Source organism: Crocodylus siamensis, chromosome 11 (genome assembly GCF_052110815.1).
Source record: "Crocodylus siamensis isolate JL-2025a chromosome 11, ASM5211081v1, whole genome shotgun sequence".
In the NCBI taxonomy this organism is placed as follows: Eukaryota; Metazoa; Chordata; order Crocodylia; family Crocodylidae; genus Crocodylus; species Crocodylus siamensis.
The window spans coordinates 28,112,646-28,133,159 of NC_143405.1; the positions used below are offsets into that span (position 1 = coordinate 28,112,646).

At 45.1% G+C, this 20,514-nt stretch overlaps 1 protein-coding gene across 3 annotated transcripts in view; it reads right to left on the reverse strand.

Annotated features, from left to right (window-relative positions):
- Positions 1–20,514, reverse strand: part of POC1A (POC1 centriolar protein A) — a 104,878-nt gene that overhangs the window by 69,549 nt on the left and 14,815 nt on the right. For all 3 annotated transcript variants that reach the window (XM_090021938.1, XM_090021939.1, XM_090021941.1), the window contains exons 5-7: positions 17,870–17,977; positions 7,463–7,578; positions 1,668–1,801 (exon numbers count right to left, since the gene is read on the reverse strand). In XM_090021938.1, the coding sequence (XP_089878064.1) occupies positions 1,668–1,801; positions 7,463–7,578; positions 17,870–17,977 (358 nt within the window). The remainder of the gene's footprint in view (positions 1–1,667; positions 1,802–7,462; positions 7,579–17,869; positions 17,978–20,514) is intronic.

The following is a 20,514-nucleotide window of genomic DNA, read 5'->3' on the forward strand; positions in this document are numbered from 1 at the left end:
GAAATGGTGTAACTTTGAGATGCTCAAAAGGCATTTAGCACGAATTAACAAGTTTTAACATGGAAACGTTTGCGCTTTAAGTGCCCTTAGTATGGTCTCAATACAGTCTGTAACTTCACCCTGAATGAGGTTTCCAGAGATTGCAGATGACTAAGGCCACTGGTAAAATGAGCTTACCTTGTAATAACCTAGAAAAAGGCAACAAAATGTACAATTTCTAGGGGTGCACCAATAAAGATTTTTTGGGCTGAATGTTAACAAGCCGTATCAGTCGATACTGATATGATTGCCAGTATGCAGCCTGGCAGCTTGGAGAGCAGCATCTGGCTGGTAAATCTGATGGGAAGAAAGGGGTGGGGGGAACGAAGGGGTGGGGGGGGAGGGGCAGACTGAGGCCAGCAAGGTGAGGGGTTGGAGCTAGGGCAGGAGCTGGCTAGTCGGGGTGGGGCATGAGACAGAGCCAAGAGCAACTCATCTAGGGCCGATGAGAAGGGAGGGGGGCGCGGCTTCCATCACTGCATGCACCCCTGGCGCAGGCACAGGGAGACTGTCCCCCAGATCAGTGTATGGGGACGATGGCGGGCTGCTGCTGCAGGATGCGCTGGACTCTTCCCAGCAAGGATGGGGCTGGCCTGGGGATGGGCTCTGGTTGGGCAGAGGCACTGGGGCTATAGGGTGGGTTCCTCTGTAGCCCCCCCGCCTCAGTGCTGTCACCGCCCACCCCAAGAGCAACCTTGGGCCAGCCCCACCACCACCAGGAAGAGCCTGGTGCAGCCCCCAGCCCTAGCCCACAGCAGCAGCCCTGCGTACAGATCCGGGGGGCACACACTCCCTATGCCTGCCTTGAGGGTGCACACAGCCATGGGAGCTGACACCCTCTCCCTCCGTCCCCCCCAGACAAGCCACTTGTAGCTCCATCCCATGCCTCGCCCCAGCTGGGCAGCACCTGCCTTACCCCCAGCTCCCCTCCTTCCTCACTGTGGGGGCCTCAATTTGTCCCTCCACGTCCCTTCCCTCCCTCCTCCCCTTCCTTGTAACAGACTTACCAGCCAGTAAAAACTCTTAAATAAAAGGAGCACGCAAGATCTCCAACCATTCTGATAACAGAAGTAAACAAAACAAACTAACAAACAACACATAGAAGCTTCAGTACTAACACACAGACAAATTAGTCCTGGCAAATCAGCATCATTTAGCAAACACTCAAACAAGATAGCACATAAAGCTTAGCTAACACAACAGAAAAGCTTCCTGCCATCTAAACACTTAAACACCCTTTACCTTCTCCAAACACACCCATGAATAGTCCATTTTGCATATTCATTCTCCACTTACTACCACTTAAAGAGAAAAGCTGACCAACACTAAAGGAAAATATGTTGTTAAAATTATTTTTTTTATTTGTAAAGTCCAATGTCTTCACAAAATTAGTTTTTCTGCTGACAACAGACATTAGACAAAGTCTATTAAATTACCTTTATCTTACATGCATACATACATGACCCCAAAGATTATATCCTTTTTTCCAGAGGACAAAGTTACAAATTTAATGCAAAAAAGAATTACTGTCTGAACAAAACAAAACCTAAGATTCAACTCAACAGTATTTCTTCATTTGTGTTTTATCTATCCTGGAACAAGAGGGGAAAAATTAAGATTTTTCTTACCTGGTGACCATGAAGTGTGTACAACAGCCTTCCTTCTAATAAGTCCAAAACTTTCAGAGTTGAATCATTGGAGGCAGTAATCAAGTAGCTTCCAGATGGGTGAAAGGAAAGACAGTTTACCACAGCACTGTGCACTGAAAGGAGGAAGGGAAAAGCGTATATTATAATAAGCAAAGGCAAAAAAATGGATAGAGTTTTTCCATTACTGTCATATAAAGTTATATGTACTTCCTGATCATAAATTTTCAAGTTATACAAGAACTGCTCCCAAAGAACTGAAGATTAAAGGGGTGAACTGAGATCTTGTGAAAATAAAGTAAAAGGGAAGTTTTGCCAGTTACTCTAGACCAGTGATTCTCAATCAGGGTGCAGTGGCTTTCCCTGATTAGCATGCCATGAGATCCTTTCAAGGGTGTCACAGGGTGCTATGCAATGCTGGCACTGTTAAGTATGTGTACATGATTCACAAGACAAACCTACAGGTTTCAAATAGGAAAGATAGTATTAAGAGCATTCAACCCATTGTGGTCTTTCCAAGTTCTTGACAACACCAGAATTGCTCTGTTTTTCTATAGTTTCTATATTTTTCTATAATTAAGATGTGGCATTTTCTGTGGGGTGCATTCAGTCTAAAAAGACTGAGAACCTTTGTCTAGAACATCTGTATCCCTTGCTGCAGAGGGCAAGGCCTGAACCATTGGCTTGAAGTTGCAGCATCTTACTGGCACACATTTTGCTTTGGCAAAACTGGCATCCATAAAACTGGCATCCATAAGACAGGTGGACGCAAAATGGCTTTGTGCTGCACAGTATAAGCAGAGGCCCTATGCTCACTGCTGTTTTTCTTCAGCCTTTAGCAAATGACAGATGGGATCTCCCCACCTCTACGTGTACTGGCTCCTCCAACTGCTGTTCCTAGAGCGGCAGGGAAGCTGCGATCAAGGTGTGGAGCCCCCTCTAAGAGGCCCTCTGCTTTTCTGGCAAGGCAGTGCTCAGTCTGAACATGGAGCTCTATCGGAGGCTCAAGTGAGTAGGGGACTCAACCTGGGTGAGTCTGTCCTTGAGCTCTTCACTTATGCCCTGGCAGAACTGGAATGCCTGGGCTGCCTCATTCTCTTCAGTATCACTAGCCAGTGACTGAAAGTCCACAGTGTACTGGCTCACAGGCCAGCTGCCCTGCTGCAGAGTTTGGAGGACTATGTGTATGGATCAGGACTGCAGGGGCTCCATGTACATGTGTGATACTGTTTCTAAGAACCTGCCCAAATCCTTAAGGAAAGGACTGCAGGGCTCCAGGAGCAGGGGTGCACAGTGCACAGATCAGCAAACCACTAGTCAAATTTGTGACTGATTTGCTATACATTTGATGTAATTCCTAATGTAGCATGAAAAGAGCTTTTAAATGCTACCCATTAAAGAGCTCAGATTTAGTTCTGTTTACTGAAAAAGGCAGTAAAAAATAAAACAAGCAAACCAGAAAGCAAGTATAAAATCTGTACTTTTACAAATACTAGTTGGAACAAGTCTGATGACAACAACAAAATAAGCTAATCATTTTTGACAACAGCCAAACTCTATAATTTGTGATTGTGGGGGAAAACAAACCTAATTAAATACAACTTTTCAATCCTATTTGATCTTTAAAACATATTCTCTTGAAATCAGATTAAAAACACGTTAAGGAAAAAAAACACTCTCTAGTGACATTTAGTCATTTAAGATAAATCTCACTTTCACACAAGCAATATATTAATTCCTATCTAAGTCTATATAAATTAGATATCTAAAGAAGACAATATACCCAATCTTCTTGTAGAGGTAAAACTGGCTTTATATCCACAGATACATAAATTCATAATTCATTGCTATCATTGCTGTTTTCTACTTCGTTTTATTATTTCAAACTGAAAGTTTGATGCATAATTTACTTTGGCAGTAGTTTATTTTAATTTTTTTTGCGGTTGATATTTTATTGTGAAATTCTTCAATTAGGAAAAAAAAAGGAAAAAGAGTTACAAAACCAAGAAACAAAAGGGCTCAACAGACAAATGACAATCACAATAGACTCAAGCAATTTAACAGGAAAAAAAAGGAATACAGGAAGAGGTCACCATGGAACCAAAGTATTCCGCATTGCACCATAGCTGAAAAATATGTATGCTACATCCTGCCACAGCATAAAAGTTGCTCAAGTAGGACAAAGAGCAATCTGATACTGTTTGAGTATTTAAAACTTCTGCCCCATAAGCAGAAGGCTTTTATAAACCCATTTTCAAATTCCAGTAACACACACACACACATTTTAAAAGAAGTATGCTTCTCAGAAAGAATATATGCCATCTTTGGCACTGTCAATATTAACAACAGCTACAGTGAAGCGTATGCCTTAATCATGCCTTGCAGTTAAGGTGTAAGGTCCTTGATTCTATTAACATAAATATAGAATTTTAGAGAGGTTGCAGTGGAGACTTTCATAGACTTAACAAAAATTAGCAAAAGCTCTTAGCAAAGAGGAGATTAAGGAGCATCAATCTAAATGACTACAACAGGAACAGAAATTGGTAATTGTAAACAAAGATCTAAATAAGATGCAGCAACTGAAAATGAAGCTAAGGGAAACAAAAAACACAAAACTAGTAATAAACATTAAAAAACAAACAAACAGCAAACAACTAAAACAGTCTATATATCAAATCATTTTCCTATAAAAAGGAGGGACAAAAAGCCCAAGCATGTCTGAGGTGCATCCTCTGATCTTTTGAGAACTTGTCTAAGCTAGGGGTGTCAAAGATGCACCCCATGGTGAGATCTGGCCCATAGAGCCCCATCATCAGGCTCTCAGTGCTAGCCCTGAGTATCCAGTTGCCCCACAGTCCACACAGTACATGACAGACCAGTTCCTTATGCAGGTCCTGGGACAAGTACCTGCTCTGGGACCTTTACTGTATATGGCACCTACATAGGGCCAGTTCCCAACCACCCCAGCCCACATGCCAAGTGCCTGTGATGCCTACTCCGGCCAATCTGGAATACAAGCTGCAGACAACAGAAGCAGCATCAGCAGCAATGTCCCAGACGTGCAGAAGCAGGAGCAGAAATGAGATATGGCCTGCATATACATGGGTCCCCCACATACCAGGTCCAGTACTTTTCTATCCAGTCTGGTACCGAATCATACAGTTCACATCCCAGGCAGCTGAAGCGGGTGCCACAGACTCTGTATCTGGCATGTGCCAGCTCCACACCATTTATCAGGGCCATAGGTTTAGACGAGTTTAACACCTCTGCTCTAAGTCATCTCCTTTGCCTAACTGTTGGACTTGCATGCATACAGGGTGAGAAGCAGTGGATGATGCTTGTTTCTTCAGCACCAAATATCAGGCAAGCATTCCAACACTACAGACAAGCCATTAGTTACTCTAATTAAGGGAAACGGTTATTTACTAAAAATATAATTAAACAGTCTTGCCAATGGTTTGAGTTACTAGTGAAGCCAAACCGCAGGAAAACGGGTAGATTTAGACAAAAAGCAGCTGGCCGGATTATCATTTGTATCAAAATCTTGGGTAGGGAATTTGTTTTAGGTGGAAATTTCTCTTTGCAGAAGCTCTTCCACAGAAGGGTTTTATTCCCAGGGCAAACGCAGTGAGGCTTGTCCTTATAACTAATGGATCATAATGGGAGACCTTCAAAAGGAGACTGGATGCACACCTTGCTGGGGTTATTTGACCCCACCAGTCTTTCCTGACCAGAACAGGGGAGCTGGACCTGATGATCTCATGAGATCCCTTCCAGACCTAAACTTCTGTGAATCTATAAAATGGAAGTGAGTAGGGCCAAAATGCAAAATACATCCAATATACACACACAAAAAAGCAAGAAGTACAGGGAATAAACAACAGCTGGAAGCTGCAGCCTGTGAAAAAAAGAACCATAACCTAATTGTTATTGCAGAGACCTTGTGGGACAGCTCTTACAACTGGAATGCCAACATTAAGGGTTACACTAGGGTTGGGGAAAAAAAAGCCTACAGACCTGATCTGGCCCACCAACTGATTGGATCTGGTTTGCAGGTAGTGACCGCTAATTTACTGGATCTGGCCTGCAGCTGCCCCCGTGGCACTCTGCATGGGGCTGAGCCCCATCCATGTCAGCCAGCACCGTGCTCCTGCCCACACCTGCTGGCCCAGTCCTGGCCAGCTCATACAGCTTCTCAGTGAGGCTCCTGCGGCCACCTGGGTGTTGCTTGGCCCCTCTGCCTCCTGTAGCTCCTCCTCCTCCTGTCCATGCTGCACCACTCTGGGTGGCGTGGGAGGGAAACTGCAGCCAGGTGGCAACTCCTAACCCAGCACGTGGGGCTCCAGCTCCAACTTCTGACTGCCTTCCACCCACTCTGCCCACCAAGTGCGATGAGCAGTCACCTGCAGGCAGAGCGGGTGTACATGCTGGCTGCGGTTGAGGCCAGCAGGCAGGAGCAAGTGGGGCTCGGCCCCATACAGAATACCACATGGCAGCTGCAGACTGCACCACCTAGGCAAGCTCTGTGGCAAGCACCCCCTGCCCTGACTGGATTGCAACACTAGAGAGAAAGAACTTGAAGTCTTGATAGAACACATTCAATAAGAGTCTGCAGTGTGATGCAGCTGCACAGAAGGCAAATGCTGTTTTGGGATGTACCGAAGCATTTAGGTACAAGAGGTCATAATGCCCCTCTACTCACCACTGATTGGGCCTGATCTACAGTACTATGTGCAGTTTTGGGCTCCACATTTTAAGAGGATGTGGAGAAGTTAAAACAGGCCCAAAGGTAGGCAACAAAGATGATAAAGGACTTGGAAAACAAGTTGTACAAGGAAAGGCTAAAGCAGCTAAGCACGTTCACCTTGAGGAAAAGATACTTAAGAGGAGACACAATAGCAGTCTTCTGCTTTTATACCTTGTAGGGCTGTGCAAAGCTTCAGTCCCCGATTTGATTCAGCGAAGATTTGGCTCAATTCAGTGGCCGAATCTCTCAATCGAATCAGGAAACCTTTTAATCTCTCCATATCGAATCGGAACCCTCCAAACAGATTCGGAAAGATTTGGCGATTCAGACACAGACGCAGCTTTAAATGTTTTTTCTACATACCTCTAGGCAGCAAGCAGCTCATGACTGCTGTGATGGTGGGGCATATGGAGAGTCCCACAGAAGCACAGGGGGCTCCCCAGTGCGCTCGGCAGCAGACCTGGAAGTGAACCAGAAGCATTTCTGGTCCACTTCTAGGTCTGCCAGGATCGCGCTGGAGACCACCCCCCCCGGGTCAGCGACTGGTGCCTCCTGGGTCTGAGGGCACCTGGGGTCCCCCTGCAACCGATCACTGAGCCAGGAGGGCACAGGGGGGGCTCCCCTGCGTGCTCCCTGACAGACCTGAAGTACTTCTGGACCACTTCTGAATTTGCTGCTCAGCATGTGGAGGCCCACCTCCCGCACTCTTGTGGGATGCTCCATGTGCCCCACCACTGCAGTGTTCACAAACCATGCCGGTAACTTAAGGTATGAAGAAAAAAATGTTTTTAAAGCTCTGTCTATGTCCGAATTGCCGATTCTCTGAATCAGCATCAAAACTGAAGATCTGGATTCAGCCGAATCAAACTGGCGGACAGTGATCCAAATAAACAAACTGAATCACTGTCCCCAATTTGGGCCAAATCCAAATCAAATAGGGTCTGCTTTGCACACCCCTACTACCTGGCCATTATATTTTTAGGTAAAACATTATAGATGAAAATATGACTATCAGAAATCAGTAACTTGCCTTGATAATGCTGTAGAAGTCTATTCATCCTAACATCCCACACTTTCACTGTGTTGTCTGTACCAGCTGCAGCAATGCACGTACCACTTGGATGAAAATCCACATGATTCACAAACCTATGAAGAGCAACAGATTAAAAATGACTTGTCAATGACAAGGATAAGTTCCCTTCCAAAAATATTACATTAGATATCTCATACCTTCCCTCCCTGGAAGAGGCGAAAATAGGAAAAACTTCAGTAATGCTAATCTTGTGCTTTGTTCACATTCATAAGGCAGGCTATGACACCATATTTTATAAATGCAAAAATCTAGACCTCTTGGTTCAGAGATGATACCTTTTATTAGACCAACTAAGAAATCACAAAAAACTGTCTTTTTCTTCAAGCTTTCAAGCTCAAGTGCGCTTCATCTGGCTCACGGAAAATTAAAGATGGTAAAAAGTCACCATAGGTAGGAAATAAACTTCATTTTTGCACAGAGGGAGTTGAAAATGGAAGTCTGATCCCTCTGGGTCCATGCATGTGTCTCTGAGTTGCACTTTGTTGTGGAGATCAGGCAGGATTACTTCCCTGTCAGTGACAGATGGCATGCAGGGAGGTTTTAGAAATCTTTCTTCTTTTTTGTAATTTCTTGGTTGGTCTAATAAAAGGTATCATCTCTGAACCAAGAGTTCTAGATGTTTGCATTTCTTTGTGTCTCAGACCAATAAGGCTACTAAATACATCCCTGAAACATGAAAGATGCCGAGTTAGCCGATTTTGGATTTTAAGCTTCATTGCTGAACAAGAAAGATTTGTAAAACCTCCCTGTATGCCAACTGACATCAACAGGCAAGTAATCCTGCCTGATCTCCACAACAAAGAGCAATTCAAAGAGACACTTGCATGGACCTAGAGGGACCAGACTTCCATTTTCAACTCTCTCTGTCCAAAAATGAAGTTTATTTCCTACCTATGGCGACGTTTTACCATCTTTACTTTTCCCTGAGCCAGATGAAGGGCGTTTTAACCTGAAAGCTTGCAAAAATATATATATTTTTAGATTTCTTACCTGGTCTAATAAAATAAAAGGTATCATCTCTGAACTAAGAGATCTAGATTTTTGCTTTTATTTTTATTTTTGTCTCAGACCAACATGGCTACCAAACACATCCCCAAACCATATTTTATATATATTTATCCTTTGCTTCATTAACTCACAATTGCATGCAACAAAACTGGAATCTGGAATACTAAATGCATGAACATTATCATCTTTTTAAAAGTAAGATGCAGATAAATTTAGATTGGAAAGTAGGAAAACATTTCTACCAGAGGAATGAAGTTTTGGAGTGACCTACCAAGTAAGATGGCAGGAAAGAAGAACCTGAATTGTTTTAATACTGAATTAGATACATTATGGAACAGATAGTGTGATAGGACAAGGAGTCAATACTTGGTGTATGGGATGTATGAAGTCATGCATTAAGAGTCTCCAGGTTGGGATATAATGGCAGCTGTCATAATGTGGTACAGTCCCACAGTTATGGTAATCTCATGCTTCTAGGCTTTTGCTGATCACCAGATGGGTTAAAGGAATTTTTTCATCTCAGAAATGCTACTGTGTGTGTTGGGAGGGGGAGTGTTTGTTTGTTTAGTTTGTCTTTGGATTTTTTTTGGGGGGGGGGGGGAAAGAGGAAGGGGAATGGCTGGGGGCTTATGACCGAGGTGCACTGATGTTCCTGTTGGTACTTGGAAAACCCACAGGTTCCTAATTAGAGGGTTCTGCTCTTGCAGAAGCTTGGAGCCATAGTCGTTGCTGAATCTGGAGTCGGGAAGGAAGCCCATCCCCACCTCTTGAGGTCAGAATGGAACTGAATCAGAAGGGTAGAAGGCTTCCTCAGTAGTTCATCCTTATCCATGATCTTCTGAGCACCTGGGGCATCTATACACGTGCTCTGGGATGGAGGGGGGGCTCTGAGACCTGCTCTAATTAAAGTGCCTGCAGCATCCCATGTATTCAGTGTCCCATGCTTCAAAATGGCAGCAGGGGTGCTTCAACGAGCTTCAGTTAGAGCATCCCCAGCACCATTCTGAAATAAGGAGATGCTGATACATGTGACGCAGAGGCTGCTGGAGTGCACCAATTTGCACGCTCCAGCAGACTTGAATGCATCTGTTCATAGATTCATAGATGCTAGGGACTGGAAAGGACCTTAACAAGATCATCAGGTCCAGCCCCCTGCACTTGGGCAGGAAAGACAGCTGGGGTCAGATGACCCCAGCAAGGTGGGCGTCAAGACCCTTTTGGAAGACTGCTACCACTGCTGGGGGGAGTTTATTCCAGACACTCGGCACTCGACTTGTAAAGAGGTTTTTGCTTCAGGTTGGACATAAGCAATCTTCAATCAGTTTGTGCCCATTGTTTCTTGCCTTCCTCTGGGATGCATTGGTGAACAGATGCTCCCCCAGGCACTGATGCATGCCCCTAATATACTTATAGGCTGCCACCAAGTCCCCTCCAAGTCTCCTCTTCTCCAGGATGAACAGTTCCAAGTCTTTCAGCCTCTCCTCAGATGACCTGTGGAGAGTCTCATCTCTGAGGATCGTCACCTTATCATGGTGGAGAGGTTGCATGTTCCAATGACCCCAAGAGCAATGCTGTCTAGAGCTCACACTCTTGGTAGGGCCACCCATGGCAGCAAGGTTGAGGGGGAGGTTCCAGACAAAGAATGATCCAAGAAGTCCTCAACGGCAGAACAGGCAGAGGAAAGCTGTGGCCCCAATGGCTGTGAAGGCAGAAGAAGGCTGCAATGGAGAAGTGGCCCTAGTCATCATGGTTCACCATGCCACTAAACCCGGCCACCAACCGCCAAAACTGTGTGGGCCTGCTTGTGCACTGAAGTCCTCATGCTAAACATGCCACATGCAGGCTTGTCAGGTCCAAAAAGCCCTGTGGCAATGGAGGATTGGCAATGGGGGCAGGACTGTGATACCTGGAGGCCCCCAGCCAAGAATCTGCACATAGGTGGCGGATGTGCGATGGTCATCGGGCACCTGTCTCAGGACAGTGGTGTCCTTCGGCAGCTGCATCTGCAACTGAGCAGTTCTTTTTAGGATACCTGCTGCTCACCCCAATGGGGAGGGGGCTAGAAGAGTGCTCCCAAAATAGGCTGCCCCATCTCTCCTGGCTGGGAAACCACACCCAGCGGGATCACCATTCCTGCAGTTGAAATAAGAAAAAGCTAAACTTCAGAACCTGGAGTGTGAGAACACTCATCGACAACCCAAAGAGCGATTGCCCGGAAAGACGAACTGCCATAGTGGCTCGGGAGCTAGCAAGGCACAACATCAACACTGCTGCTCTCAGCGAAACCCAGCTTGCCAGGGAGGGACAGCCAAGGGAAGTCAGTGGAGGGTACATCTTCTTCTGGAAAGGGAAACCAGACCACAACCCCCATACGCACAGAGTCGGTTTTGCCATCAGAAACAAATCACCGACGTACTTCCTGAACTCCCTTCAAATGCCAATGAAAAACTGATGATCCTTCACCTGCACCTCAGCCAAAGCCAATGCGCCGCTGTCATCAGCGTATACACTCCAACTCTGGATTCCGATGAGGAAGTCAAGGAAAATTTCTACTCCAATCTCAGCACTCTTGCCTCCATCCCCAGGGATGACAAGGTCATTCTCCTGGGCGACTTCAACATCCAGGTTGGACGTGATCACGAAATCTGGAGTGGAACCATCAGCAAGAATGGTGCGGGGAAGGCCAATGCCAACGGTATCCTGTTCCTGACCAAAAGCGCCCAACACAGCCTAGTCATGACAAACACCATCTTCCACCAGAAAGACCGACTCAAGACCACATGGAGGCATCTGAGGCCAGAGCACTGGCACCTCTTTAACTACATCATCATCCGAGGTACAGACTTGAGGGACGTCAGAGTCACAAGGGCCATGAAGACTGCTGGACAGATCACCAACTTGTGCATTCAGTGATCAACATCCACCTGGCGCTAAGACACCTACTGCTGATGACATCTCCAACCAGGCACATTGGGAGCAACTCAAGTCTGCTGTCCAAGACGCCTATGCCTGGACTATTCGGTTCACACCGTGACAGAACCAGGACTGGTATGATGCCAATGACACTCAGATCCACAATCTCCTTGAGTGGAAGCGTGCAGCCTTCGTCACCTGGCAAAGCCATCCACGAACTCAGCAAAAGACAGAAGAGTACCACCACCTGAAGGCTGAGGTTCACTGATGCATCCATGACATGAAGAACAACTGGTGGGTGGAGAAAGCTTGCATGATCCAGGGCTATGCCAACCAAAATGACATGTGTAACTGCTTCCAGGCTACCAAGACAACCTACGGACCTTGCTCCATTGGACAAAACCCCCCTCCAATTGCAGGACAGCTGGCTCTTCAAGGACAATGACGCCATCCATCTGCATTGGAAGGAGCATTTCAAATTCCTCCTTAACTAGGAGTCCACCGTATTAGAGGAGACCCTCCAAGCCGTCCTGCAGTGCCCTGTGGCAGATTCCCTTGGTGATGTACCAACCATCAGAGAACTGAAGTGGGCCATCCAACACATGAAAACCAGCAAAGCCTGCAGGCCAGATGGTACACTCCACAGAAGTCTATCATGCTGGTGGCTTCCGACTCGCATCACAACTCTAGCAGCTTATCCTCTGCCTTTGGGATGAAGAGGATATCCCCAGGGATTTCAAGAATGCGATCATCATGATTATCTACAAGAAGGGGGACAAATCTGACTGTGGGAACTACAGGAGGAATTCCCTCCTGTCCATTGCAGGTAAAATCGTGGCCCACATCCTCCTGAACCACCTTCATCCTGCTGAGGTCATCCTTATGGAAACCCAGTGCGGCTTCCGACCACCCCGGGAAACTGGACATGGTTTTCATTGCCAGGCAGATCCAAGAAAAATGTAGGGAGCAAAATCAAAAACTGTTCCTCACCTTCATTACCTGACCAAGGCATTCAGTTCCTTAAATCGTGAAGCTCTGTGGACCATCCTCCGACACCTTGGCTGCCCGCTGAAGTCTGTCACCGTGCTGAAGCTCCTGCATGATGATATGACCACCACTGTCCTGAGTGGAAGATATGAAACTGACACTTTCCACATCCGGATCGCGGTCAAACAAGGTTGTGTGGTCGCCCCCACCCTGTTCACCATCTACCTGACCATCATCATCCACCTCATCTGAGACGATCTACCATCCAGCGTCAGTATCCAGTATCAACTGGACGGGAAGCTTTTCAATCTTGGATGCTTCCAAGCAAAAACGAAACCCACCCCCAAGGACAGTTTGCGATGATTGCTGCATGATGGCTCACAGGATGTGCAAGTGACCTTAGACCTTTTCAAAGCTTCATATAAGAAACTAAGCATGTCCTTGAAAGTCGCCTAGATGAAGGTTCTCCACCAACCCCCTCCAGGCCAGCTGAACATCCCTCGCACTATCTATGTGGACAAGGAGGCTCTGGAGTACACGAAGCACTTTCTGTATCTCAGCAGCCACCTCTCTCAATGGGCTACCATCAATGAAGAAGGCCAGCACCTGGTCAACTTCTTCAATCTGTGACAATGCATCTTTGAAAATAGAGACCTTTGGAAGTCGACAAAGGTCCCAATTTACAAGGCTGTCATGCTGACCACCCTCCTGTACTGCAGTGCAATCTGGACCATCTACCAACGCCAAATTAAGACCCTAGAGATCTTTCACCAGCAATGCTTGCATTGAACCCTGGGAATCAAATGAAAGGACTGCTGGACCAGCGCGAGCATCCTCCGCGAAGCTGCGTCTACCAGCACTGAAGCCTTGCCTTTGAGAAATCAGCTCCAATGGGCGGGCCATTGCATACGAATGTCCGAGAATGGCCTCCCTTGCCAGATTCTCTTTTCCCAGCTCTCCATTGGCTAACACTCAAAAGGCGACCAAAGGAAATGGTACCAAGACATGCTCAAGGTCATCCTCAAGCACGGAGACATGGACACTAATGGCTGGGAGGAGCAAGCTGCTGACTGTTCAGTGTGGCGCCACCTGGTCCATCAAGGCATGCACCACTCTGAGGCCCAACAACTTGATACTGAGGTGGAATGGTGGCAGCGAAGGAAGGAGAAGGAGACCAACCCGGGACTGCGAATCCCACTCCCCCATGCAAGAGCACGCCTCCCTGCCAAAGAATGTGTGCATCCAGAAATGGGCTCCTCGGTCACCTGAGGACCCATCAAGCCTGACGGACGTCATCCTCGACTCCGAGGGTCTGCTGCTGCCACCAATATGACCTGCTCTCCAAACCTCCTCTAGTAATGCGCATGGCCTTCCTTTGGACTCTCTTGAGCTTCTCCACATCCTTGCTGAAGTGCAGCACCCAGAACTGAATGCAGTACTCTAGCTGCGGTCTCACCAAGGCGGAGTAGAGCAGGAGAATGACATCCTTAGTCTTGCTCAAGATACATCAGTAGATGCATGCCAGTGTTTGATTCCGTCTGCCAGCTATGGCACTGCATTGGTGGCTCAAAGTCATTCTGTGGTCTATCACCACCTCTAGATCTCTTTCAGTTCTGCTGTCAAACGCAGCACTGCTGAGCCAGTAAGTGTGTTGTGGATTATTTCTCCCCGTATGGAGCACTTTACATATCTCCGTATTAAACATCATCAGGTTGAGATCTGTCCACCTCGCAAGCCTGTCCGGCTCAGCCTGCATCCCCAGCCTGTCCTCGAGTGTGACCACACCCCTATAATTTGGTGTTCTCCACAAAGTTTGCCAGTTCACTTTTAATACCCGAATCCAAATAATTGATAAACATGTTAAAAAGCATAGACCCAAGTACTGAACCCTGTGGGACACCACTGGTCACCTTCTGCCATGATGACTCAGTTCCAACTATTAATACTCTCTGGGTCCTACCATGGAGCCAGTTACCTAGCCACTGGACCATAAAGTAGTCAAGGCCACATTTTCTCACTTTTACTATAAGAACATCATGGGAAACTAGATTGAAGATCTTTTTGAAGTCCAAGAATATGACATCAACTTCACTTCCCCTCTCCAGGTGATGAGTTACCTGACTGTAGAAGGAAATGAGTTTGGCCAGGCATGACCTGCCCGCAACAAAGCCATGTTGGCTGTTCTTTAAAATACTCCTTTCTGTTAGCCTACCAATAATAGATTATTTAATAATTTTTTCCAAGATTTTACCAGGGATTGAGGTCTAACTGACTGGCCTGTAATTCTCTGGGGCCTCCTTTCTCCCTTTCTTAAAGATAGGAACAACAGTGACCCTCTTCCAGTCTTCTGGGACCTCTCCCAAGCACCATGAGTTTTCAAATAACTTTTCCATAGGTCGTGTGATGATGCTGGCCAGTTATTTTAACACTCTTGGGAGTAGTTCATCTGGATCTGCTGACTTGTAGATATTCAGCCTCTCTAGGTGCTCCCCCACAAGATCTTAGCCAACTATGGGAAGGTGATCACCCACACCTAGATCATTCTTTATCCTGTCAAGCAAGCTAACACCCTTGGACTGGTGGAATATCAAGACAAAACATTCATTTAGGAGCTTGGTTTTGTTCTGAGTGTCGGTTATCAGCTGTCCCATTTAGTTCATCAGGGGCCCTTTTCCCCTTATTTTTTCTCTGACTTACTAGCACATCTAAGGAGGACTTTTTGTTGTCCTTGACTCCAGTTGACAATTTATATTTGATTTGTGCATTTGCTTTCCTAATCTGCTTCCTACAGGTGCAGGCTATTGTTGGGTACTCCTCTTTGGTGGTTATTACTGACTTCCATCCCTTGTAAGCTTCTCTTTTTCATTTCAGGAGGTCCATGACTTCCCTATTGAGGCAAGGGGGTCTCTCAGCCCTTTTGATGCTTTTCTTATGAAAAGAAATGGACTTCCTTTGTGGTCCTAAGATTGCTTCCTTGAGGAACGACCATTCTTCTTGTACTCCCTTCCTCACCGGACCATTGTCCCGCAGGGCCTTGCCAACCAGTCTCCTAAGCTTGTGGAAGTCAGCTTTCCTAAAATCAATGATTTCTACCCTACTGACTAATTTTCCTGTCTCACAGTGCATGGAGAAAGTGATCGTCTCATGGTCACTGTCGCCCAGTTTCCTCAGGTTGCTCACTAGATTTTCCCCTTTGGCCAGAACCAAGTCTAGCTTTACCCCTGGCCAGCCTATAGACTTCTTGAATCAGATAGAGCTCTTCAATGCAAGTGAGAAAGCTCTGTGTGCTTATCCCACGAGATGCCTGAGTAGTTGAAGTTGTCCATGACAACCATGCTCCAAGAGTGTGCAGCCTCTGCTGGTTTTCTAGAGAATTCCTGGTCAAGCTCTTCATCTTGGTTTGGAAGTCTGTAGTAAACTCCCATAGTCAAATCCCATTCCCCATGCTCCCCTCGTATCTTGACCCAGAGGGTCTCAAGTCACCCACCTTTGTCGTCAATCTCTGCTTCTAGGGAAGTGTGATGTCCTTTCAAGTAGGCAGCAACTCCCCCATTCTTTTTCCCCAACACAATCCATTCTATGCAGGGTGTAGCCTTCTATCCCTGTGATCCAATCATAGGTGGAGTCCCACCAGGTCTCTGCAATCCCAATGAGATCATATTGCTTGTTGGTTAGCAGGAGAACCATTTCCACCTGCTTGTTCCCCATGCTCCTGGCATTTGTGTACAAGCAACTAAGTCTGCCACTGGAGGCCCTAGGCTCCTTGGTGTGCTGCAGAAAAACCTGACCTCCACCTGGTCTCAGACCATGGTTCCTATTGTTCCCTGGTATGCTGGTTGCACAGTTGCCATTTCTTGGGCTTGTTGTTGGCCCATTCTCTGGTGAGCCAAGTTTAATGCCCTATCTGGCATGTACTAATTAGCATATGTTGGAGCAGAGGTCTGTCACGTGTACAGGTGCCCATAAGGACTAACAATTTCTCTGTCATTTCAGCAGCAAAGCATTTGCAGTGCCAGTGTCTCCTTTGCTTTTTACTGATAGTGTGTTATAGGTGTACTTAGATGTTTTGGGTAAGATGTCTTGCACTACTTTGAAATGCTATATTTTTGGGCACCTTGGGTAAATTATTGCTTGTAAAGAGCAGAACTAGATTCAATGGTCTAGCAGGCCACTTACAGAATTATAAAAGTACATTAGAGGATCAAAAGGTCTTTCTGTAATAGTGTAGGAAGAGTTACAAAGCAAAAAACAAATACAGAAAATTAATCATACTAGTGGAAGTATGGGCAACTATTTTGACTTAAATCAGTTTTGGGGTCCTGTCAAGGTCCCCCTCTCTCTTCCCCCCCCTCCCTGGAGCTATAGCATGCCATGATTTTTTTCTCCCTCCCTCCCCACCTGGAGCTGTAGCATGCCCCAATTCCAATCCCCGCCTGGAACCTGCCAGCCCTGTCTGCAACTTTATGCCACCACCTGCCCAATACAGTGGAAGCAACCTTGGGCAGGTGCCAGTCAGCTACAGATGCACCCTGCAGATTCCAGGTGGGGACTGGGGCATCTGCCCAGGTCCATAGCTGACACTGCTGCATCAGCACTGAGTGGAAATAGTCCTGCCTACTTGCTCTGCACGGTGGAAGGCCACCCGCCTAGCACCATATGGCAGTCAGATATGCCGGCCATGCAAGGGCCAGATTCTATGAGTTGGTGGCTGCTCACCTGTGGACCAAGAAATCAGTTGGCAGGCCAAATCAGGCCCTGGGGCCATATGCTGCTCACCCTGTCCTCATGTTCCATTTCAGCCCATCATGTATTAATAAATGCTTGGGAAGCCAATAATTCTCAGATCAGCACTTTAAAGAAAATGTGTACTGAAAGGTTTTTGAAAAAACACCGTACCAGGCTGCCCCAAATAAACAAACATTCCTGTGTAAACAAGATCTATTAAAAGGAATGTGTCAAATAATACTACAAAAATCTAAAAAGAATGGATTCCAATCTCAGATTCAGTGACAACTTACTTTAAGTCAGTTAAAAGCATGAATTTAAAAAGAAAGTTTTACCAAAGAAAGCAAAAGGAAGCAAGATTCTGGTCACTTTGGGTTCTCTAGAAATAAAGACCAACTACTATGAAATTCATTTCTTCCTCGCATCAACAATTTGGATACAGTACATCATGTTTTCAAAATCATTTTAGCCTCATAGGCCTCCCAACACACATTACAGAAAGTGGGTGGCAAAGAAATCCACTTGGTGTAAACTAGCATTTATGTAACTTTCAAGTGCAAGTGAAGGGGCCAGAAAGGAACAACTGCTGAAAAAAGGCATCACTTTAATGAAGATTAAACCTACATGACTGTACAATCAGTCATGACTGTACCTGTTGTAGAGGAAGTAGTCTGGAAGTCCTAAGTTGATGTGCATTGCCTCAATACTTACCCCCCATGCTCACAAAAAGAATGTATACATTCTCTGCTGGTCTTATCCCAGAGTTTGACAGTTTTATCATCACTAGCAGATACTATTAGGCATCCATCAGGAGAGAATCTAAAACAAAGACAGAAGTCATGAGAAATTTAAGGAATATCAAAGAGAATTTCAGATAGCAAGGGCCAAATTTGTATAATGGTACACATGCTGAGGTACACTGCCCCCTTCAAGCGACCCAAGCAACATTAACAAGATTAGTTAATGGACAAAAATAGCCTGAACCTGGCCTTCTATCTGTGTATGTAACTTAAGAAACCCAAAGTTATCTATCTTCAATGATCTTTGGATTATTTGTCCTACTTGAAGCAGGGCCTGGAAATGAAAAAAAAAAAAAACAATGTTTCAAACCATTTTCTAAGGTGACCTAAAAGCAATTTAAGTATTCTCAAATGCCTGTATTTCTGGTTCAGGCTCACATGAGAAGACCAAAAAAGGCAATAACAAAAACACAACCAAAAATATCATTTGAAGATCCCAGATTAGTAGAACCTTAGTCTTCCCTTGTCCAAAGACTTCAAAGATGTGAACTGTCCAACTGATGTCACAGTAAGACAGAATGCCAGCCACACATACAATAAGGAGATATGCTATACCTGATGTCACCTAATTTTTACTTTTCCCAATGCATCCTGCCATCAAAATGTGGTAGCAATATTAGGAATGTTAGTTTCACTGGTGGGGGGGTGGTGCTGCACTTAATGGTGCAATAGGATCTAACCGCTGATCCAACAATTGTGCCTGCTGCCATGCCACACCAGGTCCCAATCACACCATGACCAGCAGGGAACTGAGGCATAGGTTTGCAAGTGCTGAATGGAAGGAATCTATTGACTATCCCCAGTCTTGAACCTGGAAAACATGAACCCTCTGCTGGGACTCTGGGACAGAGGAACCTGGGGCCTGATAGACTTATAAAAACAACAAAAGGCAGCTGGACTGCCCATGTAGTTTTAAAAAGTTCCCAGTGTATAAGGACCCCTGAATCAAAGAGAGGCTCCCCAACCAAAGGGTCCTGGTGTGCCATGACCTTTAAAAACCACGTATGCAACCCAGCTACCCACATGGTTTCTAGATATTCCTAGCATATGGGAACTCTGGGATCAGGGAGCAACTCCTCAATACTAGGGTCCCTGTGGCTAGGATGTCTGAAACGCCTTCCTTGCTCTGCAGCACCAGGGAGCTGCAGGGCAAAGCAGTCAATCTCCTGGTTCATGGGGAGGCCCAGAGATCCCCACAACCTGGCACTTTAAAGTGTCTTGCCCTACAGCTCCCTCAGAAAGACTGCTAGGCAGAGGTATTTTCTAGATCCCAGCAGAGGGAACCTCTTGGATTGTCTATTCCCCCAACCCTGCAGTTTGCTTCCCCAGCAGCCTACTTTCAGCATTTGGGACTGGGGCTATTGAGGTCCCAAGACCAACCCTCATCCCAATGCCAATGCTGACAATCAGCTGCTTGTCAGTATTGGCATCAGGGTACTATACTTGCAAATTATGGTGCCTTATGGATGAGTCACAAAACGTGTCCATGTATTTTATGGAATATCTGTGTGGCTAGTGGATAGTGGGTTTGATTTAAATCAAATCAATTTAGGTCATGATTTAAATCACTGGTCAGGAAGCCTCAATTTAATTATTGTTTTCTACATAAAGTGCATTTTTTGTTTGATATGACCTTAATACTATTCACAACTCAGAGATAATGCAAGTTTCATTTTTAGAAGGTACATGCCATACATTTTAAAGCAGTGATTTATTTTGATATTTTATCAGATTAATTTTGCAGATACAGCAGAAAAATAAAATAACCAAATCGTAATTCAGTTATCAAAGCTAATTGAAGCAGATACTTGTAAAGTCACCGGAGGTGAACTATCATGGATATTTGGGGGATATTTCTACCACACTGTATTAGGAGGACAACAACCATCACCAAAAACAACAGACATTTAAATTGTTTTATTCAACTAAAACAACAAGCTTATATCTTTTGAATATTTTTTGCCAACAACAAACATACATAAAATTATTTTAACAAAACAAATATATGTATTTTTGAATTTTTAACTATTTTGTTTATAAATATGAAATGTGTTGTTAACAAAAATTAAATAGATTATTTCAGCAAGGTCAACATGAGACATTTCAAATATTTGCAGAGAGAAAATAGGGCTGATGGGAAGGTAAATCAGGTCTCTTATCTCTCAACTCCATCTACTCCTGTTAACAAGGATGTTAACTCAAGAGGCACAAATCCACAGTTAGAAAAATGAAACTAAGCATCACAGAGATGCTTAATGGGATCTTCTGGACTGAGCACTGAGTTCATTGTATTGAGTGATTTTTTTTAATCTTTACTAATCTATAGAGAAGCCTCTGGGAACCCCATAAGATTGTGCCCTTAATACAAATCCATGGCCTGTTATAACCTTTTTAGAAAACTTTTCTAAAAAGGTTACATGAATATATTGTCTCAAATAGTATATAATTAGAAGTTATAATCCCTATTTCATAATTATATTTTTGAACGTAAACATTTCTTAAATTACATCCGTCTTTATATAGGTTTCTTTTCAAGCATCTTAAAAATAGGATTAA